Source organism: Mesocricetus auratus, unplaced genomic scaffold (genome assembly GCF_017639785.1).
Source record: "Mesocricetus auratus isolate SY011 unplaced genomic scaffold, BCM_Maur_2.0 Super-Scaffold_100676, whole genome shotgun sequence".
NCBI classification, from domain to species: domain Eukaryota; kingdom Metazoa; phylum Chordata; class Mammalia; order Rodentia; family Cricetidae; genus Mesocricetus; species Mesocricetus auratus.
Genome location: NW_024429266.1, coordinates 14883996 through 14905236, shown reverse-complemented (window position 1 = coordinate 14905236; position 21241 = coordinate 14883996). Strand labels below are relative to the sequence as shown.

The following is a 21241-nucleotide window of genomic DNA, read 5'->3' as shown; positions in this document are numbered from 1 at the left end:
TCCATCTCTCTCCTCTCTGCCTAGCCACACTTTCCTGTCTCCCCACCATCAGTCCTTCAGAGCCTGAACCCCCCACAGCTGCTCTGCCATGTGCCGTATTGATGTAGAGCTTGGCTGATACCCATCGTGAAACTACTGAGCAACACGAGACTCCAGACCCACAGCCTATTGTTATTCTTAATGATAACTAATCGTCATGTTCTTACAAAAAGCAAACAGCTGAAGGAGGAAGGCTTGGGGTTAGTCTGGGCCAGTGCACAGAGGAGCCCAAAATGCCCTTAGGCACCCAGAGGGCTCTGTGGTTACTCAAGGATAGCTTGATTTAGGCACAATTAGGCATTGGAAGGGATGGAGCATACAAATGAGACAGGGCTTAATTCATTAAAAAACTGTCTTGAACATTAATTGAGCTTCAATCAGAGTATCCAACCATAAATTCTCACCTGTTTCACAACTGGTTCAGGCTCAATTGAGCATTAATAGATTTTTTTTGGAGGGGGGTCCATGCAAATGAGGTGATAATTCATTCTGTTGTGTAATTGAATAATTTTCAAATAGATTTATTCATGGGAACAGTTAAATTGTACTAGGTTGTCTAATGTAGTTCATGGAGCTTTAACCAAAGCAAAGCTGAGTTTCATTCTGTCACAATAGAGACCTCATGGGACAGAGATGGGTCCAATGGGTTCATCACAGGTTTGAGGAGCAGTAGACCTTAAGACAACTGACGATGTTCACTGGACCTTTCAAAGCCATGACCCAGTTGTTATTTGCTTTTGATTCTCCTTTCTTTCTTACTGCTACTTACAAGTAGGGTCAATAAAAATTTGCAGGAAGTGATTTCTCATTTATAGGCATCCATCCTCCCTTTTTGTGCCCTGACAAGCCAGTATCTCTGAGAGTTCAATATGTAAGCCTACTTGGTGAGATCCATGGCGATGAGAAACTCTCTCTCTCTCTCTCTCTCTCTCTCTCTCTCTCTCTCTCTCTCACACACACACACACACACACACACACACACACACACACACACACACACGGTTGACAGCTCCTGAGGAATGACAATGGAGTTTGTCCTCCAGTTTCCACACACATTCACTCAAACGCATATATAAAACCACTTGCATGATTTTTTTAATGTGTGTTCCTTCCCGTTCCCGGTGGCCTACCTAGGAAACCATCCTCTCGGATGTTGCTCCAGAACAGTTCTGTCTACCTTGTCACAGCCATCTTGTCTTGGAAGGCACCTGTGCTGGGTTTTACTTGTTTAAACGTTACTCAGTCACCTAGCGTATGAACTCATCACAGCCTCTCCCTCAGATTCCCTATTGGTTTATACTCATTTGGACAGACCCAACTTGTTCTTAAACCCTGTGTCTTTAGTAACAAATGAGAATCAGCCAGACAAATTTGCCTCTGTGATCAAAGCCCTCCCATCAAGCTCTCTCTGTCTGATGCTTGTGGATCAGCAGATCTTCCCACTCTGTCTGTTGGCTCCTAGGAATCCTGACTATATTTCTTTCTGAGGCCTGGATGGCTTTTTCTTGTATGTGCAGATCAGGGCTCAACCAAACATCTCCATAGTGGATATTGGATATGGGATATTGGATATTGGATAGTGGATATTGGATAGTGGATAGTGGATAGTGGATAGTGGATAGTGGATAGTGCCATGCTTCTTTCCATGTGGTTAGAATCTAGTATGTGACAGTAAATTCTCATGCTGAACCAGTTTTGGGGGGTGGGGGGACTTTTATTCACTTATACTATTGGTCTACCTGATTGACCTGGTCTTAGAGTTTTCTTAAGCTAATACATTTCAAAATTTTAATCTGTTAGCTACAGGATGTTAGGTACAACATGGAAGTAGGTAAGGGATGGCTCTTTAGGGGACCAAAGATAGCCCAAGAGAAATTATAATGAGACTCCGGACCTGCAATGAGACTCCAACCTCTTGACAGTCCCTGAAGATCTACTCCATTAGTGAGCTCTATAGGAGGTTCCTATAGGAAGGGCAGCTTTTCTGAGAACTCTCATTCACACAGATGATCCGGGTGAGGGAGTTGTACCCATTCCTTGTTCGGGTGTGTTCTGTAAGTTCACAGGCCAGGTTTTGCTTCCAGGCTTTGATAGACTCCTGTGTCCACACGTTTCCTTATTTAATTTGATAAGCCCCAGAGGTGGTAGCATGTCGCTTGCCTGATTTGCTGAACAGTTGGTCTGTGCAGGAGGGTGATGCTGTTCCTACCCAAGTAAGATGCAGAGTCACGCTCTACCTCAGCAGCAGCTCCCCTCAAAGTAGGGGCAAAGTACTGTTTTGTAAATGGAGTCACTCAAGACCTGAAAGCCGCTGTCCAGTGTAGTATGGAATGTTTGGAGCAGCTATGGCTCTCTGCTCTCTGGTATTTTCCAAAAGTTTTAATTGTCCTAGACCCCCACATTCTGACCACTGTCCCTCATCTCTACATGTGGACTCTCAGACTCTGGTACCTTTCTCAGAGTCTGGTTTCCTCTGTGCCTCCATTACCTGTTATTCAATCCCCACGCCACCCTCCCCCTTTTTTGTTAAATTTTGTCTGGCTGTCTAGTAATTTAAAGTTGAAGGCTAAACCTAGTTCTGCTTTTTAAACACAGTCCAAAGCAAAAATTGGTCACTCCTGGTCATTTTGTTGTTGTTTATTTCTTTGAGCATCTTAATTTCCTTAAAGATGTTAATCAACTTTTTGCTGTTTACTTGAAACCCATGTGTGCATCTCAGCTGCCATCTGTGTTTCCTGCCGGTTCTGTCCCCTGGTGCCTCCGCCTGGCGTGTGTTTATTTTTGTCTGGGGACTGTTCCTTTGCATGGGCATTTTATTCGTGAGACCTGGATAAGGAGGGTTTACTTTACAGTGTTTGTATCTACTTCTACGAGGTGCCAGTTAAGGATAGTCTAAATTGTATTCTCAGCTTGAAATATTTTGGACCACCCAGATCCTGAGACTTGAGAGGATCGGCCTGCTTGTGATTCAGAATGAGGTTCCAAATTCTTAGGACAATTTCTTCCCACTGTTTGGTGCTGGGTCTTTTGTTTAGTTGGTTGGTTTTTGTTTCAAGAAAATCATGAGCTCAATATGTGAGAGGGACATTTGTTGAAGACAGAGAATTTCCTAATAAAGTGCCCATAGCAGAGGGTCTGAGGCTCTGTCTTCTGCTTCACATGCCAACCCCCCCGGCCACATAAAAACCAAAGCCTGTAAGAGCATGTGGCTGGCAAACAGCTTCCTGGCGAAAGCCTGTGTTGCTGCTCTGCTTCTCCCGAGTCTCCACCTCGATGGCTCCTTTGACTGAGGTTGTCTAACTCTTTTGCAAGCTCAACAATGCATTTAATATGATTTTGACAGCTATCCACATGTGCAATTGTGCCTGGAAAGATCTCTCTAGGTACCCAGCCAGCATCTTGCTGTTCTTCCTTGTCACTTACACATTCTCTCTCTTCCGCATAAGGGCACCATATAATTGATTATTTGAACAAATCTGGGAACACAGGTGAGCCACTGAAACAGTCTATCCTCTCACACGTATCAGCCCGCTGGCCCAGATCAAGTACAAAATTTATTCTCAAATATTCTTTAAAAACGAAAAATCTCTCTGCACATCAAAGAGAAACAGCTCAAACATCTCGATTGCTTCTCTGAATGTTAAAGAAAACAGGGAGACGATTCCAGCTGTAGCTTTATGTACTTTGATCTGCCTTCGTCTTATCTGGCTTGGATTTTGCAATGCTTTGGATCAATCATGTCCCCGAAAGATCCACATGTGGTCCCAGGCCACAGTGCTAATGATAGTGGACCTTTCCCAGGTGGGGTCTAATTGGAGGAAGTTAGGTCACTGGGGAACGTGGGTGAAGGGGGTTTTGGGACTCTGTCTCCTATCACTATCTCTTGCTTCCTGGTACCCAAGGGGTGATCAACCTTGCTCACCCACACACTTCTTCCACAATATTTGACTTACCACACAAGGCCAAGGTGAATGGACTGAAACCTCTGAAATTGTGAGGCAAATGAACTTCTCTACTCTTTAAGAAGATTACAGTATTTATAGTCACTGAAAGGTAACTAATACAAATTCCATGACAGTTGTGTTTTCCTTAACACTGAATTTTTCAACTGTTGTCTTAAAATCACAATATAGGTTTTTCTTTGGAGCCTGTCCTGGAACTCACTCTTTGACCAGGCTGGCCTCAAACTCAGAGATCCACCTGCCTCTGCTTCCTGAGTGCTGGAATTAAAGGCGTGTGCTACCAGTGCCTGGCAATATAGATTTTTTTATGTGATAACATACAAAATTATCTGTACTTTGATAACTGTGGCTTCCCTTTCTCTTGGCAGATTATCACAGTTTAGCTAAAAGTAATTAGGAATTTATGTGTCCCACAATCTATAATATGTTTGTTTCAATAGGTTGTGTTTTTCAAGTAAGAAAAAAGTTATACATCATTTTCTAGAAAATAAAAAGAAGTACAGACATTTTTAATCATATTTTATGTAGCTTTAACACTTGTCCTCCATATCCCAGGATCCTCGGTTTACAGGTTTTGTTTTTAATAATTGCAATTCATGACCAACCTCAAAAACCAGGGTTTTCCTCTTTCAATTATTGGATGCTTGACTGCAGATTACAATTCAGTCTGGACAAAATTTAATTCTAATTTAGATCACTTGTTTCCAAAACTTTAACACTTATATTGAACCATGAAGACTGTTTGTTTTGTCTTGTTGACATTAAAGCTATCAGCATTTTTATGTTATTCCATTTTATTTTTTTAAATCTCAAATATTTTCCAAATCCAACCAATGACAGGAAACAAAGAAAGAACTGTGTGCTCCCCTGATGAAATGGGGACATTAAGATCCAACCAGGCTTCCTCATAGATAGATATATCATTCGGTTGAATTCTGATGGACTCTAATGAACTTTTGCAACTAAAGCTCATATTTCCCTGCATAGACCTGTATCTCAGCACAGTTATAAATCGTGTGAGTGTATCAGTTCAAAAGACATTCATCAGAAGACGTCTCGTAGCTAAACAGGACCAACACTGTAAAGTGTGACCTCTTGTATACTGCATGTGTCTGCCAAGCCGAGGATAGAGGGCCAGAAGGTCCACCAAAATCACAGGCTGGTAATTGTAATTTTTTAAGTGATAAATCTAGAATCCCATAAGCAGATGCTATACAGAATAATCAGCACAAACCCAACACATCTGGCAGATCGGGGCACATAGGCTGCCTACTGGCGTCCTATCCATCTCACATGTGTTTGATTTCCAGGGCAGATAGAGAGCCTGCCATATCTCCGGTTATCAATACATGTTAGCTGAACAAAAGACCGCCAAATTACCTATGTATTGAAACATGCCATTGTGTATGCCAGTGGAAGGGACTAAGAATGGGGTCCCGTTGGAGCTCTGTAACAAGGTTTTCTAAAATCCCACCAAGGGCTGGAGAGATAACTCAGCATTTACGAGTACTTGCTTGCTGCTCTTCCAAAGGACCAGAGTTCGGTTTCCAGTACCTACGGCAGGTGGCTTACAACCTCCTGTAATCCCAGCTCCAGGAATCCAATGCCCTCATCTGGCATATGTGGGTACTGCACACACATGGCATATACTCACACAGCCATAAATTTTTAAAAGTTTTAAATCCCACCACACAGGTGATTGCTCCCTTTGCTTACACTTAACTCCAAACCAGGGTGATACTCTTTCTGAGACATATTCATATTCTGGATACCAAAGGTGACCTGCCACCTCACAATGGGACTGGCAATTTGACCAGAACCTTGCAATCAGATTGAAGCCGCAATAGTGGGTCTGCTGTTTCTCTTTGGGACACTGTTTGACACACTCCTCAAGAGAAGAGCCTTGGTGCAAATGTCCCTTCTGTAATGTGCCATCAAGGACTGTGATGTGTAGACCCAAGCAGGCTAGCTTTGGGACCAAGAGAGTCACTCTGCCATCACCCATGAGAGACTGGAGCCCCAGTTCGGAAACATCCGCTTTGGTTTTGCTGTGACACTGGTTCCTGTGGACAACAAGAAAACAAGATGTCTTACATGAGTTGTTCTCAGCCTTCCTAGTGCTGTGACCCTTTAGCACAGGTCCTCATGTTGTGGTGACCTCCAACTGTAAAATTTAATTGCTACCTCACAACAGTAATTTTGCTACTGTTATGAATTGTAATATAAATATCTAATATGCAACTCCTGTGGGGGTCACGACCTACAGATGGAAAACCACCGTCTTAGAAATTCAGAAATTAGAAAGTTTCATGGGGTGAAGGCTTCTTTTAATGGATAAGTTTAACCATTAGATACATTTTTGGATATTAATAGGGTTACATGATTCCATTTGGTACTAGACACTGTCTGTTAGACCCTGTGCTGGATCTGGATATGGGAAGAATAGACCTTTGCCCTCATTCTATAAGAAGCTGGCATCCTCTGTGGTATTTTGGATATCTGCCAGCCCACGGAGTGCCTTTCATGGCACTGTGGGAAAGCACTGAGTTTGAACTGGGAAACCAACACCCAGTTCCCCAGTTCCCTCTTTCCAATCCAAAAAAGAAAGAAGGGGCCCAAGGAAGGGGGGGGTACTTAACTCCTAACCTGTGACTCCCCTGTTAGCTTTTGCATGAGGTCTGGGAATGAAGAACAGAGGCAGAGCCCTTGCTTAGCGTGTGTGCGGTCCTGGGTTCTATGCCAGCCTCTGGAAAGGAGAGGAGAGTGGCTTCAGTCCCCAACTCAGATCACATTTATAATTCCGAATTGTGAAAGTCAGTAACTCACTTTTGGTAATGTGGGTGGAACAGCGCCTCTGTGTGCTAGAACTCGGCCACCAAGACAGAGTCCCAGCCCGGAAACAAATGACTGCTTGTTTCCTAATTATAGCAGCATTGTAAAACTCGTGCAACAGCAGCCTATCTTGTGTCCAAGCAAAACTAGAATCACAGGGATATGTAATCTTACAGAGCGTTTTTAATGTTCCATTCCTTTCTGCCATTCCTCATTAAAGTCTCACAGGCTCTCTCTGAAGCTATGAAAGTGTGTGAATGTTCATCTTTCCTCAGACTTGCACCTGTGGTGGAAACCAGTCTTCCACACAGTTGCCTTTTAATTCCCTCCAATTACTGAAGCCTGTTCTTCGTGCCAGTGCAGTTGGTGCATCTTGTGAGAACCCTGGGATCGTGTTTCCCTAAAGCACACATAATACCCAGAAGTCATCTCAACAAGCACTGTCCTTGTTACCTCCAGAAATTTAAGTTCTCCTTGATCTCAAAAGGGGTGTAGCCAGGGAAACCTTTCACATGTCCTAGCTGGTGAGTGGGAGTGGCCTACAAGTAATAAAGACCATGTTGGATAAATATCCTTGAACAAAATAAACCACATATTGGAAGGATTTTGAACCATAAGTACAAAATGAAATAAGTTAAAATCTGAGTTTAGAAAAGTGTTACATAAGCATGAAGAGTTCCTTATGCATCAAAAAATATTGCCAAGAGGTTGAAAACACTGAACATTTTGGTTTTCCTCAATCACTGGACACCTTACTTTTTGAGACAGGGTCTCTCATGGAACTCAGAGCTCATTCAACAGGCTACTGGCTAGCTAGTAAGCTCAGGGATCCACCTGCTTCTGCCTCTCCAAGACGGGGATTGCAGATGCATACCACAGCCTGGCATTTCTATGCAGAGACAAGGAGGTGGAGAGCTGAGGTCAGGCCCTTGTGTTTGCCCAGCAAGCAACTCTATCTATCGGCTGTGTCATTTCCCCAGCCCACTACCAACCCCACGTAGTTCTGATGTCAACTCTGGGAAAGAAGATCACAGAGAGAGGTACAAAAAGAGGCCCTATCAAAACGCCACCTCCAACACATACGTCATATGCTTTTGCTACCTGAAACCCATGTTGAAGCTCAAAGGAAAGCAAAAGAATAAAAATATTCCAGATACATAAGCTTAGAACCAAGGAGATCCAGGAGATCATGGGACAAGGTAGCAAGCAAAATGGTGGGGAGAGCTGAGAGAAACCACTGGGTAGAACAGGATTTTGTGGCACCAAAGGTTCCATTTGTAGCATCATTTTCTTTCTTCTCAAGAATTCTGTAAAAACCCAACGGCAAAGACGGGCGATTGGAATCAGAGAAGTGCCTCTAGGTTACCATGACAACATAATTCTTGACTCCATCTCTATTCCTCATCAGTCCCTAAGTCCAGTTTGAATACCATCAAAGGTTTCTGACAGCAAGAACATGTACCCCTGACCCAAGGATCATGGAAGTCGGAGGAAAGCAAAGTTTCCAAAGAACAGTGATCTCGTCTTTAAGAAGTGTGACAGACACACTGCTGCATACTAGAGATGGCTCCCCATCTTACCCATTGGTGAAGCTGCCATAGACCATTGCAGAGGCCGGCTCCCAAGTGGCAGGGCTATAAAAATCTCTGTAGCCAAGCTTCGGCAATCAATGATAATAAGACTCAAACTAAAAAAGGTTTTTTGAAGGAAGTGAGGAGCTAATGTGAAAAGTGTGAGGACAGTAGTTATGCTCTAGCTGTGGTGATGGTTGCTGGTCCCAAGGTAGACTGATGAGCAGTCTTGTCTGCTGTAGAGCACTTTGCATGCTAGATGCATGGTGTGGGTCTTATTGCATCACTAAGCACACCTTCACAGCTGTCCTTACTTTGTTAATGCAGGCAATGTCTGGTAGTTCATTGACTCAAGGGACAGCTGTGCACCTCTTATCCTGTCTGTCTACTAATTTGCTGCATTGGTGGTCTTTTCTTTTCTTGGGGTCAATTTTATTTAATGTGATGACATTCCAAGTTCCTGGCTATGCTGAAGTGAATATTAATGCATTATGTAATCTTTTCCATTCTGCTCTAAAGCTACTAAGTCTTATATATTGTCTACATAAATACAGGTCAAATAAAAGCACAGTTCCCAGCATGAAGGTGCCTAGAGTCATGTTAGAAATGCCAGTGAAAGTCGGACAGAGCTCTCGGTTTGAGAGCACAGTCACCAGGATGCATCTTTGCCCAAGATTTCTGGTTATTTGGGTTCAAGTACAGGAGACAGGGAAGAGTCTGTATCTCACTTTTGGCACTGACTGTGTAGTTGGCAGCTACCATGAGCCACTGACATTCACTAGAAGAACTTCCAGAATTCAGTAAAAGTACTCATGACTCTTACTACACAGGAAGACTAAAGTCTCTAATCAGCTTTCAGAGTAGACATATGGGGCAATATCTGAGAAGGTTCCAGATGTAAGTCTTCCAGTAACCTCAGGGTATGTTACTGTCCCAACATGTGATGTGACAATATATACTAAATATCACCACCAGTGATGTTGGCATGAACTATGGTATCTACAGCTATTATTGTGGCTAGATAGAGCAATTTACCATATGGTTGACCCCAGTCCCAGAGTGATTGATAGATACCTTGTGGCCCAAAGCCCTGCTCCTAAACCCTATAGTTGACCTTTAAGAATGGCAGGCATAGCTCACTCTCCCCCTAAAACTGGATGTGGACGCCGTCCATCCTAAACAAAAATGGTCCTAATGACTGCCCCAAAGTTTATCTCCCACAGCTCACAGCAAAGGGAAGGTCTTTGGGGGACAAGGCCAAATCATTTGACATAAGTCTGAGCAGAGAGGAGGTGATACCTGGGTGACTGGGAAACAAGGGAATGTGGTTCAGTCATAAAGAGCTTGCCGCAAAGATGTGAAGACTTAAGTTCAGATCCGCTGCACCCGTGTACAAGCCATGCACAGCAGCTCACATCTGGAACCCACCCCTGCCCAAGCTGAGGGAAACAGAGACAAGCAGATCCCTGGACATCGCTGGCCATCGCTGGCCATCGCTGGCCATCTAGTCTAGATGAATCAGTAAGATTCAGGTTTAACAAGAGACTCTGTCTCGCCGGGCGGTAGTGGTGCATGCCTTTAATCTCAGCACTCGGGAGGCAGAGGCAGGCGGATCTCTGTGAGTTCGAGGCCAGGCTGGACCAACAGCCTCCAAAACAATACAGAGAAACCCTGTCTCATAAAAACAAAAAAAAAAAAAGAGAGAGAGAGAGAGACTCTGTCTCAAAAAATAAGGTGGAGAATTGAGAACACCAAACACCTGACATAAACCTCTGGCTTCCATCCTGATTGCAACACACACACACACACACACACACACACACACACACACACACACACACACACACGTGTTATGGAGGGTGTTACTGAAAGAGCAATAGAAAGAAAACTGAATGTCCCTAAGCAACAGACCCCTTAGGAAAGACATGATAAATACCTCTAAAAATGTGAAAAGCCCGTGTGAACAATGAGTTTATTCTTGCCCTGTAAGATCCTAGAGGACAGAGCTAATGACCGTCAGTTGATGCTACAAAGACTGAAGTTAAATGTAAGGAAGAGATTCCTAATAATTGAGGCTATCTGAGAATTTGTGAGCTGCCCTAGGAAGATGGTGAGTCCTCATAGCAATCCTTTTGTTAGGAAATGCAATGACCTCCGCTACAAGAATCTTTTCAACTCTATTACCTTAGGGTTCTATAAACATGTTTCAGTCTTGACCCAGGACTGCATTCTGAGTATATGGATTATCTTTCACATGTCTTATGTGGTACCTGGGTGGTAGGGCTGCAGAGTTAATGATTCACTGAGCAGAATGGAGATTTATGATACATAGTAATTTAGATTCTACATCATGACCATCACTGAGTGGCATCCTTACTTACACCCGTGAGAAGGAATAGGCTGTTACACAAGTTAACAATGGAAGGTTTCTGTGGAATGTATACAGTTTATTGAGCAACTCCACACTGGATAAACATGATAGTTGCTATACATCTCACTGAATACCATCCTTGCAGAGTGCATTTTTAACTAGGAAAGGTTCTGTTGGTTACACATTCAAGTTACAGTGTATTTGTTTCTTTGGTTGAGGCTGTTGACCATCTATAGCTAGTCTTTTACTGTAAGAAGCTTGATTAGCATAAACTTTACCTTAATTGAATAAATCAAACAGCAGTGTCTAGTAATCATGGGGCCCAATTTTCACGCAGGCTTCATTTCCCTGAATACACAGTGTAAACGGCTGAAGCTATAGCTCGGATTTCATGGGCTCTGACTCATACCTGCAGTGTAAAATCACAGCTATAAAACTCTTTCCTCACAGGTGTTTTCGGAAGACCCTCAGAGAAGTCCATAAATGCTCATCCTGTGCATATTTATTTTCCGCGTTAGCATTTCATCACTGTAACAATGTGCCTGAAATAATCAGCTGAAAATGAAAAGGGTTTATTTGGGCTAACAGTTTTAGGGGTTCTAGTCCATGATTGAACAGCTCCATTGCTTTGGGCCATTGTCAGGGAAGAACATCACAGTCTTTATCCATCTTTAGTTTGTTTTTGTGTATGGTTAAGGGCCAATTTTTCTCAGACATTCTCTTTACTTGATGCCTTTGCCAAAAATCAGTTGACCATATATATGCTTGAATTTATTTCTAAGCTCAGTATTTCATTATGCCAGGACCACAGTGTTATTGTTTATGCTTTTGTAACCGAATTTTATATCAGGAATAGTGAATTCTCCAAATTTATTTTTCTTTCTTGTAATTGCTTAGCTACTTAGAGTTTGGGTTTTTTTCTGTTTCTATAAAGAGTCTGTTGAGATGTTGATAGGTATTTCATTAACTCTATAATATTTGGGGTAATATTGACATTTTAATTTTATTAATTATTTTACCCATGATTCTGGAGTATCTTTTCCATTCGTTTGAATCCTCTTTAATTTTTTCATAGATTATTAAAATTTCTGGTGTATAAGTCTTTTGCCTTCTTTTTTTAAAGATCTATTTATCTATTATATATACAGCGTTCTGCCTGCATGTACTCCTGCAGGCCAGAAGAAGACACCAGATCTCATTAGGGATGGTTGTGAGCCACCATGTGGTCACTGTGTATTGAACCCAGGACCTCTGGAAAAGCAGCAAGTGTTCTTAACTGTTGAGCCATCTCTTCAGCCCCCGTATTTTACCTTCTTGATTAAATTTGTTCCTGAATCAGGTTTTATTTTTGTGACATCTTAACATTTTTTTGTATATCAATTTTCTCATGTGTGAATAAAGACAGTTTTATTTCTTCCTTTCCAACCAGCCCACTTTTATTCTCTTTTCTTTCCTACTGCATTCACTAAGACTTCCTACACAGGGTTAAAAGGCCACAGTGGGAAGAGACACCTTTGTTTCTCCTCTGATGTCCATGGGATCTGTGTTGATTTCATCTCCCAACTTCAGCTGCAGCTCCTCTGGTAGAGTCATCTGGGCTTTCTACATTTAGGACCATGTTGCCTAAAGAGCTGGTGGACGACAGCACGGAGCACACCCAGCAGCTTAGACCTAGAGCACTGGGCTGTTTTTGTGCTTCTGACTGGGCTGGGGGTGAGGTGCACAGCATACGACAGTGGCCTGATGTCATTTGGGATCCAGGGTCAATATGGCACAGCAGCAACTCAGGCCCAGAGTTTAGGCCACATGGTAGTATCCCTAAACCCTGGAGTGGTGGTACACCGTATGTCCCAGTAAGTACCGAGCTGTGGCTTAAAAGCCAGAGGCCAAAGGTCAAGACAGTGAGGACTCCACCATGCAGCACAGCAGGAAGCTTCCCAGCTCAGACTTCAGGGGTTCAGTTCAGTTCCAAAGAAGTGGGGTACTAGAGCTGTTTAGTCTGGAGGGCAGGTGGTGACAGCTCACCAGCACTGCTTCTTAAGACTGGACTGCACCGTCAGCTCGGCCAGACACTGGGTCCCTGTGAGGCGGGCACCAAGTCAGCTCAGGTGATGGATGGGGTGCATGGTGCGGACTTCTCTGGAGTAGCTCTGTAGTTCAGCAGGAGGACCCCATTTATGGCATAGTGTCTATAAAGACCTCAGGGGTCCTCTGTAGTGAGGACTTCATTTGACCAAGTTGGTGAAGGTGTGGCCACAGCCCTCTTGACTACTGCCCCCATAGGAAGGAGTGTATCTAAGCTAATCTTGACTAGAGTTCTAGGCAGGGATGCTGGGGCGTAAGCCCTATGTATTTGCCCTGAATATCTGTGCTCTGGCACCCTTGTTTAATTATGTTTTTCTTAATCAGAACATAGCTGTTTACTTGTGGCCTTGGTTGTCTTTCAGGGTATGCGTGGAAGGCGCATCTAGTCAGTCATCTAGCTGATGCCTGTTGCCCTTAGCTTTCATTGAATACGGTCATAATTGAGGTTTTACGTGTCGATTTGGCTGGTTAAATCACGGGTTCCTTACGGTCAATCTCTCTTTCCTGAGTCAGTTGGTGCTCCATAAATGTCCCTTAAATGAGCAGCTGCACCCCCTAATGAGATGATTAGTTCACCCGACACGGACAGCCGTGCAGTGCAGTCCCTTCACGAGGGCAGATAGCCTCTGCATGTAGCAGGTAGTGATTTGAGCTGTGACAATGACTGGGGCCTGGTGTTCCCACAATTCCTAAAGTAAAGTACTTGTTCTTTTTGTCAGTATCTGTGGAATTGACTTTAGCTACTCTTCCATGAAACATCTAAATAGACATAGGAGCAACAGACTGCTATCTATCAAATGCAGATTATAGAATATTATGGAACCCAAGGCACATTCAGTGGCTATGTAATGATGCTACCATGTGTCATTACTCTATAGCAGGGACAGACACATTCTTCTACAAAGGGCCAGGTAAATACTTGTGAGCTTTGTAATAACACCTATGAACGACTGGATGATACACTCTATAAGAACAGGCAGTGAACCTAGTTTGTACTGCATGGCCCTGGTTTGTTTGTATCTGTTCTAAAGTGGTGTGTGTTCTTTAAGAATCAGGAGGCAGAGGCAAGTAGATCTCTGTGTATTTGAAGACAGCCAGGGGTTCACAGTGAGTCCCCAGCTCAAAAAATTATTCATAATTAAATATGTTCTTTGGCTTGGGGTTATATTTCAATGATTTTCACATGTTCAGGGCCATAGGTTCCATCCCCAGCAGTGTAAAACATTAATGTGTTCATTATTCCTCTCTTTCCCCACCCTTTTATCTAATAAAAAGATTATCTTCTTCTTAAAACTGCTTTTCTTAGTCACTTAAAATGTATACAAGACCAGGACAGGCAGAAGCTGGATCTGGATGAACTTTATTCATAAAAGTTGGCTATGGGGAAAAGTGATATGGTCCCTTTTCAGGTGTGCTAAGCTCTGCCTCATTGCCTGCCCTTTCTGCTGCTCCCCAATTAGTCCTCCAGGGCCATGGGACCCCATCCCGTTGCTCCCTCCAGCTATCCTGACACTGGGGCTGTGGCGGTGAGCTTCTCCATGCTTCTCTTCCTGTCACTTCAGTCTTGCTCTAGTGGTGACTGTCGTCCTAAGAACTCTGTGGAACCTTCTTAGTTCCCTCCAGAATACTCAGCTCAGCCTATAACTGGCAGCCTTTCGTACCCACCCCTTCCTCACCTGCCTTCCCAGTTGTCTTTGTTCCAAGTCAAAGCAAAACCATGAAGTTGCACAAGTCACAGCTTCCTAGCTTTCTGCTTCACTCTCCTGTGATTAGAGACCCGTGTCAACTCTGGCTAGCAAGTCTGCTGACTTTCCACTAGATTGCAAGGATGTTGGTTGCCAAGCAACACACATGTCATGGCTTCCTCCAACCATATGGACTCTTTTTTTTTTTTAAGCCACAAGTATTTGTCTACAGCTGTATCCCACATGTGGCTGGTGTGGAGCATAGGACAGCAGACTGGTGGAATGTTGTATCATGCTATTTGATTTGGTATCTTTTCCTGAAGATTTGCACAGTCTTGTGGAGAGCCAGAAGTGTGTGCCTGTGGCATGCGCATTATCAGCGAGACTTCCCACAAGGAACTTCATAGTTTAGTCATCTTGGGGGCCACTTACAGATCCTGTAGTTGCATGCTGCCTACTTGATAAAAATTTTGTAATCTCCAAGTCAATATTCCTGGTGTCTTCGTGGTAACTTAGGGGCAATGCAGAGGGCGGGGGAAATTTCTGAGTCCCTGACACATGTGTTCCTCACTGAGGAGTGACAGGTGAATGTTGCCTTCTGTGCTTTTGAATGCTTTATGCTTTCTGTCCATAATCTCACTTTCAAAAGATCCCACAGAATGGTACTGAAGTGCTTTCTAATAGAATGAAGCACAAAGCAGATGCTCTGTGCCTCATGGAGAAGATGTGAGAGTTAGGTAAGCTTCATTCAGGTATGAGTTCATGTCCTGCTGGCTGCAAGTTCAGTATCAATGCAGCAATAGAAGGAAGAAGGAATTTGCTTACTCCTGAAATGGTGAAGGGCACATCTACAGTTCATGATGAAACTATGAAAAGATGAAGAGGCTGAATTTGTAGACTTATCAGCTGCTGAATAATTAGAAGAACAGTGGGCAGTACCACTGTGAGACTGAAGATCAAGACACCTCTGTCATATCTCCTAGAGCTAGGAAATTATTGAGCACTCTTGATAGTATTTTATCACAAAGAAATATTGTGTAAACATTATTTATTTTAAAAAATCTTGTATATTGCCCTGGGCCTTGTTGACACTAACCAAGATAGTAGTTCCACATAGCAACTGCAAAGTTCCCAGAGGAAGCCTTTCTAGAAAGTTCTGCTTTCTGTTGCTAAGTGACTATTTGGGCTGTGTCTGCATTTCTTTACTTATCTTGAATAATGATGTCTTTTCCTTCAGTGATACTGGGTACAATGACAGTAGCATGTCTCTATGCTATAAAAGGGATTTTGAATGTGTTGTAAACACATGGGGCTTCTGTATAAGCTCATAGCATGATTTTTCTATTACAGGGATTGCCCATGTGCAGAAACTTGCTGAGAAGGCCTATATGTGCAGATAGCATGCCAGATCACTGGTCACAAAGCCATTTTCTCCTGATCCCTTCTCCTTGTTTCTATTCCCAGGCCTCATTATGTGCGATGTCATATGCACACAAACAGACACACTAGAAAAGCCCATCGTGGCCAGGACAGTAGTGCCAAGGGAGGTGTTTGCATGAATCCCATCCTTGGAGTTAGAAGCCCTTGCTCAGCTGCCAACTACAAATAGCCCCATGCTGCAAACCAATGCTAATTAGTATGCCATTAAAGCAAAAAAAAAAAAAAAAAAGGACGAAAACCACCACCCACAACCAAACAGCCACGCACGAACCTGAAGTCCTGCTCTGACAGGCAGCATGAGGCATGGCCCACTAATGCAGCCTTAATCCACTTTGGCAGGGAGAGCAAGCTCACCATGCTTCTGAGGGAGTCTCTGGGGAATGTGAACTGTCGCACCACCATGATCGCGCACATCTCGGCTGCAGCTGGCAGCTATGCGGAGACCCTGTCCACCATCCAGATCGCATCAAGAGTCTTGCGGATGAAGAAGAAGAAGACTAAGGTAAGGGACTCGTATGTGGGAGGGATAATCCATTAAGGATGAGAAGCTCAAACGCCCACTGGTACCACCATTCTCCACTGAGCACCAAGGACTGCAGACGTGGCTGCTGCAGTCACCATCTCAGAACAGAAAAAGCCTTCTAGCCAACCCAGGAGAAACTTGAGCCTCCTTTCCATGGTTGATGCCGTCCTGGGTATCCACCCTGACCCCTGACTGGGACTACTTTAGTAGATTACCACTGCGAGGTGAAAAACGTTTGAGGGGTGGGAAGGAATCAGTCTTCTCTGTGGTCCTACATGGGTGAGGACTGCATCCGGTGAGCTGGCCCCAGAGAGAATAGTTAACGCCTTACTCACGTAGCTCCGCTGCCCCTGCATGTCCAGGAGCCTTCAGGCCGTGGGTTCTCGTGTCAGTCTGCTGGAGTCTGCATTTCGCTGAGCTGAAAGCCGGGACAGCAGTAAAATGTCAAGAATGTTTGGGGGGAAAATGTATGGGCCAACTAGTGATGCTTGGGGATGTCTCCTTCCCTCTCTTTATATACTCCTTTTATGTATATAAAAGGCAAGCCTTCATGGTCAGTGTTCTGAGGCAGGGGGATAACCTTGAGGAAGTCATGTGGGGCCTGGATAGGTCACCACCTTTCCCAAGAAGTGTACAAATTCACCAGCGTGCAATTTGGGATTATCTGTGCACATATACCGATGGAATGGGACAGGAAGGTGTCCTAGCACAGCCCCTCTACAGGCTAATCCTCAAGAGCCGGTCAGATGACACAGGCTCCCTAGGAGGGAGGGCTGTCTCGAAAGAAACTCCCCATTAACGATGCTCTTGCTCACATTGCAGTACACGTCAAGCTCCTCTGGGGGAGAAAGCTCCTGCGAGGAGGGCAGGATGCGCAGGCCTACCCAGCTGAGACCCTTCCATGCCCGGGCTTCGGTGGATCCTGAGTTCCCTCTTGCTCCGCTGTCCAGTGACCCTGACTACTCCTCCAGCAGCGAGCAGTCCTGTGACACTGTCATATACATCGGGCCCAACGGCACAGCCCTGTCCGACAAGGAGCTCACCGACAACGAGGGCCCCCCAGACTTTGTACCCATCGTGCCAGCCCTGCAGAAGACCAGGGGTGACAGCCGCCCTGCGGAGGCAGCAGAGGCTGCAGCCGACAAATCGGAGAGGGACTGTCTGAAGTGCAATACGTTTGCCGAGCTGCAAGAAAGACTAGACTGCATCGACGGCAGCGAAGAGCCCAACACGTTTCCCTTCCAAGAGCTGCCCATCCAGTTCGGGCCAGAGCAGGCAGCCAGGTGTGTTTCCTTAAGCCAAGCAGCAGGGCCAGATGCACTCTCTGAGTCTGATAAGGAAGATAACGCATCAGACAATGGCCAGCTGGGCACCGACAGGGAAAGCGGCACGGAGCTTCCGGCTCCCAAGGTGCAGCAGCAGAATCGGTCCCCGGTGCCTACTGTGACTGGCAGCAGCAGCCCCAGCCCTGCCTCGCCTCGGAGCATCCCAGGCAGCAGTAGCCAGCACAGTGCCTCCCAGCTCACACAGAGCCCCAGTCTCCAGAGCAGCCGGGAGAGTCTGAACTCGTGTGGCTTCGTGGAGGGCAAGCCCAGACCCATGGGCTCCCCACGGCTGGGCATCGCCAGTCTGTCCAAGACCTCAGAGTACAAGCCCCCCAGCTCTCCCTCCCAGAGGTGCAAAGTCTACACCCAGAAGGGGGTCCTGCCTTCCTCGGCTCCACCACCATCCCTGAGCAAGGACTCTGGCATGGTGTCCAGTGAGTCCTTGCTTCAGCCTGATGTGCGTACTCCCCCAGTGGGAATGAGTCCCCAGGTTTTGAAGAAATCCGTGTCTGCTGGGAGTGAAGGGTTTCCCGGAACTCTGGTCGAAGATGAGCACCAGGAAGGTCCTCCTGCAGACTCGAAGAAAGAGATTCTGAGCACCACGATGGTGACTGTGCAGCAGCCACTGGAGCTGAATGGGGAGGATGAGCTGGTATTTACACTAGTGGAGGAGCTGACCATCAGCGGGGTGTTAGACAGCGGCCGCCCCACCAGCATCATCAGCTTCAACAGTGACTGCTCCGTGCAGGCCCTGGCCTCAGGCTCTCGGCCCGTCAGCATCATTAGCAGCGTCAGTGAAGATCTGGAATGTTACTCCAGCATGGCACCCGTCTCGGAGGTGAGCATCACACAGTTCCTGCCGCTCCCCAAGCTGGGCCTGGACGAGAAGGCGCGGGAAGCGGGCAGCCGGCGCTCTTCCATCAGTTCCTGGCTGAGTGAGATGAGCGCGGGCAGTGACGGTGAGCAGTCATGCCACAGCTTCATAGCGCAGACATGCTTCGGGCATGGGGAAGCCATGGCAGAACCCCCGGCCTCGGAGTTCGTCAACACCATCCAGAACACCGCTGTGGTGTGCAGAGAGAAGCCCGAGGTGGGCTCTGACAATCTGCTCATCTTGTCCGAGATGGGGGAAGAATCTGTCAACAAAGCCACTCCCATCAAAGGCTGTAAAATCTCCACACTGGGCAAGGCCATGGTCACCATCTCCAACACTGCCAACCTGAGCAGCTGCGAAGGCTACATCCCCATGAAGACCAACATCACCGTTTACCCCTGCATTGCCATGAGCCCCCGAAATGTGCAAGAGCCCGAGTCCTCCACGGCCACCCCAAAGGCAGCCCCCAAATCAGCCCAGTCCCAGGAAAGCAAGGACGCCAGTGTAAGAAGAGAGATGAAATTTGAAGACCCCTGGCTAAAACGAGAAGAAGAGGTGAAAAAGGAGAACGCTTACCCTGGGCAGGAAGGAGCTAGGTGTGAGACTGCCCCAAGCTCCCTGACGACTGAAGTTAAGTCAGAGCAGGAGCAGAGTGGCAGGCCCAGCTCAGGGGACAGGCTGAGCAACAGCAGTGGAGAGGCCTCTGCCTTTCAGGTGACTGACAACATTAGGAGGGTTGTGGATGGCTGTGAGATGGCCCTGCCCGGCTCGGTGACCCAGAGTCCGCTACATTCCAACAAAAATCTAAAGTCAAGCAGCCTCCCGAGGGCATTTCAGAAAGCTGACAGGCACGAGGCACTGGACAACTTCTACCATTGCCTGGCGGACAGCAATGGCTTCAGTGGGACGCTGGGCATCCAGTCCTCGAAGACTACCCTGGAGAGGAAGGTAGCTTCACCCAAGCATTGTGTCTTGGCACGGCCCAAAGGGACACCACCTCTGCCTCCTGTCCGCAAGTCTAGCTTGGACCAGAAGAACAGGGCTAGCCCTCAGCACAGCGGCGGCAGCAGCAGCACCAGCAGCCCCCTGAACCAGCCAGCTACCTTCTTGGCTTGCTTCCCTGATGAGTCCAACAGCAAGACTAAGGATGCCAGTAGCAGCAGTAAGCTCTTCAGCGCCAAGCTGGAGCAGCTGGCCAGCAGAACCAACTCTCTTGGCAGGACAACAGTCAGCCACTATGAATGCTTGTCCCTGGAAAGGGCAGAAAGCCTGTCATCCGTGAGCTCCCGCATGCATGCCAGCAAAGACAGCACCATGCCTCGCACTGGCAGGAGCCTGGGTCGCAGCGCAGGGGCCTCACCACCCAGCTGTGGCATCACCCAGTCTGCAGGGGCCTCTCCCAAGGCCAGCCAGTCTAAGATCTCGGCAGTAAGCAAACTCCTGCTGGCCAGTCCCAAATCCCGCAGCCTGTCCACCTCGACCACCAAAACCCTCAGCTTCTCCACCAAGTCCCTGCCGCAGTCTGTGGGCCAGAGTTCCAACCTGCCACCCAGCGGAAAGCACATGTCCTGGTCCACCCAGTCGCTCAGCAGAAACCGGGGCTCCGGGCTGGCTTCCAAACTGCCCCTGCGAGCCGTCAACGGGCGCATTTCCGAGCTGCTGCAGGGCAGTGCGGGCCCGAGGGGCGCACAGCTGCGGGCAGAGGCAGAGGAGCGAGGTGGAGCTCCCACGGAGGACAAGCCTTCCGCCGCCCACTTGCTGCCCTCACCCTACAGCAAGATCACCCCTCCCCGGAAGCCTCACCGCTGCAGCAGCGGGCATGGTAGCGACAACAGCAGTGTGCTGAGTGGGGAGCTGCCACCTGCCATGGGGAAGACGGCCTTGTTCTACCACAGCGGTGGCAGCAGCGGCTATGAGAGTATGATGAGGGACAGCGAGGCCACCGGCAGTGCATCCTCGGCCCAGGACTCCATGAGTGAGAACAGCAGCTCGGTTGGAGGGAGGTGCAGGAGCCTCAAGACCCCGAAGAAGCGGTCCAATTCAGGTAGGTCCTGGGCGTGGGCTGGGAGGACGGATTCCAGGATTTCTCCTCCCTCCCTCTTGACCCGCCATGGGGGTTGCTCCAGGCACTGGAACTGGAGTCCCATGCTCCCTTTCCTCACCTGAGGCCTTCCTTGGCTGAGGACATAATCCCCAGGCCCTTTCCTAAGGCCTGAGTGCCCCGCTGGGGGATGCTGGCTGTGGGGGTGTCAGGAGGCAGCTCATTCTAGCTTGCTTTGCTCCCCCTCCCTCTGCCTCCACGTGGGCGAGTTTCTGTTCAAAGGCTGAGAATACAGATGTCCAGGGCCTTCTGAGGGATCAGTTCTGTCTAGGAGCCACAGAAACCTGTGTGTGGGGCTGGTGTTCTCCAAGACCCTGGAATCCCCTTCATGGACATGGGGCACACTTCATCTCACTGATAGTCAGATACGGGAGGACTTTTCTCCATTCCTACCCCAAACACACTGGTGACAGTCACAGACACAACACAGCCA

The 21241-nt window shown here is 46.8% G+C and overlaps 1 protein-coding gene across 2 annotated transcripts in view; it reads left to right on the top strand.

Annotated features, from left to right (window-relative positions):
• The window catches only part of Kif26b (kinesin family member 26B), a 393085-nt gene that overhangs the window by 352424 nt on the left and 19420 nt on the right, over positions 1-21241 (top strand). For both annotated transcript variants that reach the window (XM_021231918.2, XM_013119200.3), the window contains 2 exons: positions 16325-16487; positions 17331-20751. In XM_021231918.2, the coding sequence (XP_021087577.1) occupies positions 16325-16487; positions 17331-20751 (3584 nt within the window). The remainder of the gene's footprint in view (positions 1-16324; positions 16488-17330; positions 20752-21241) is intronic.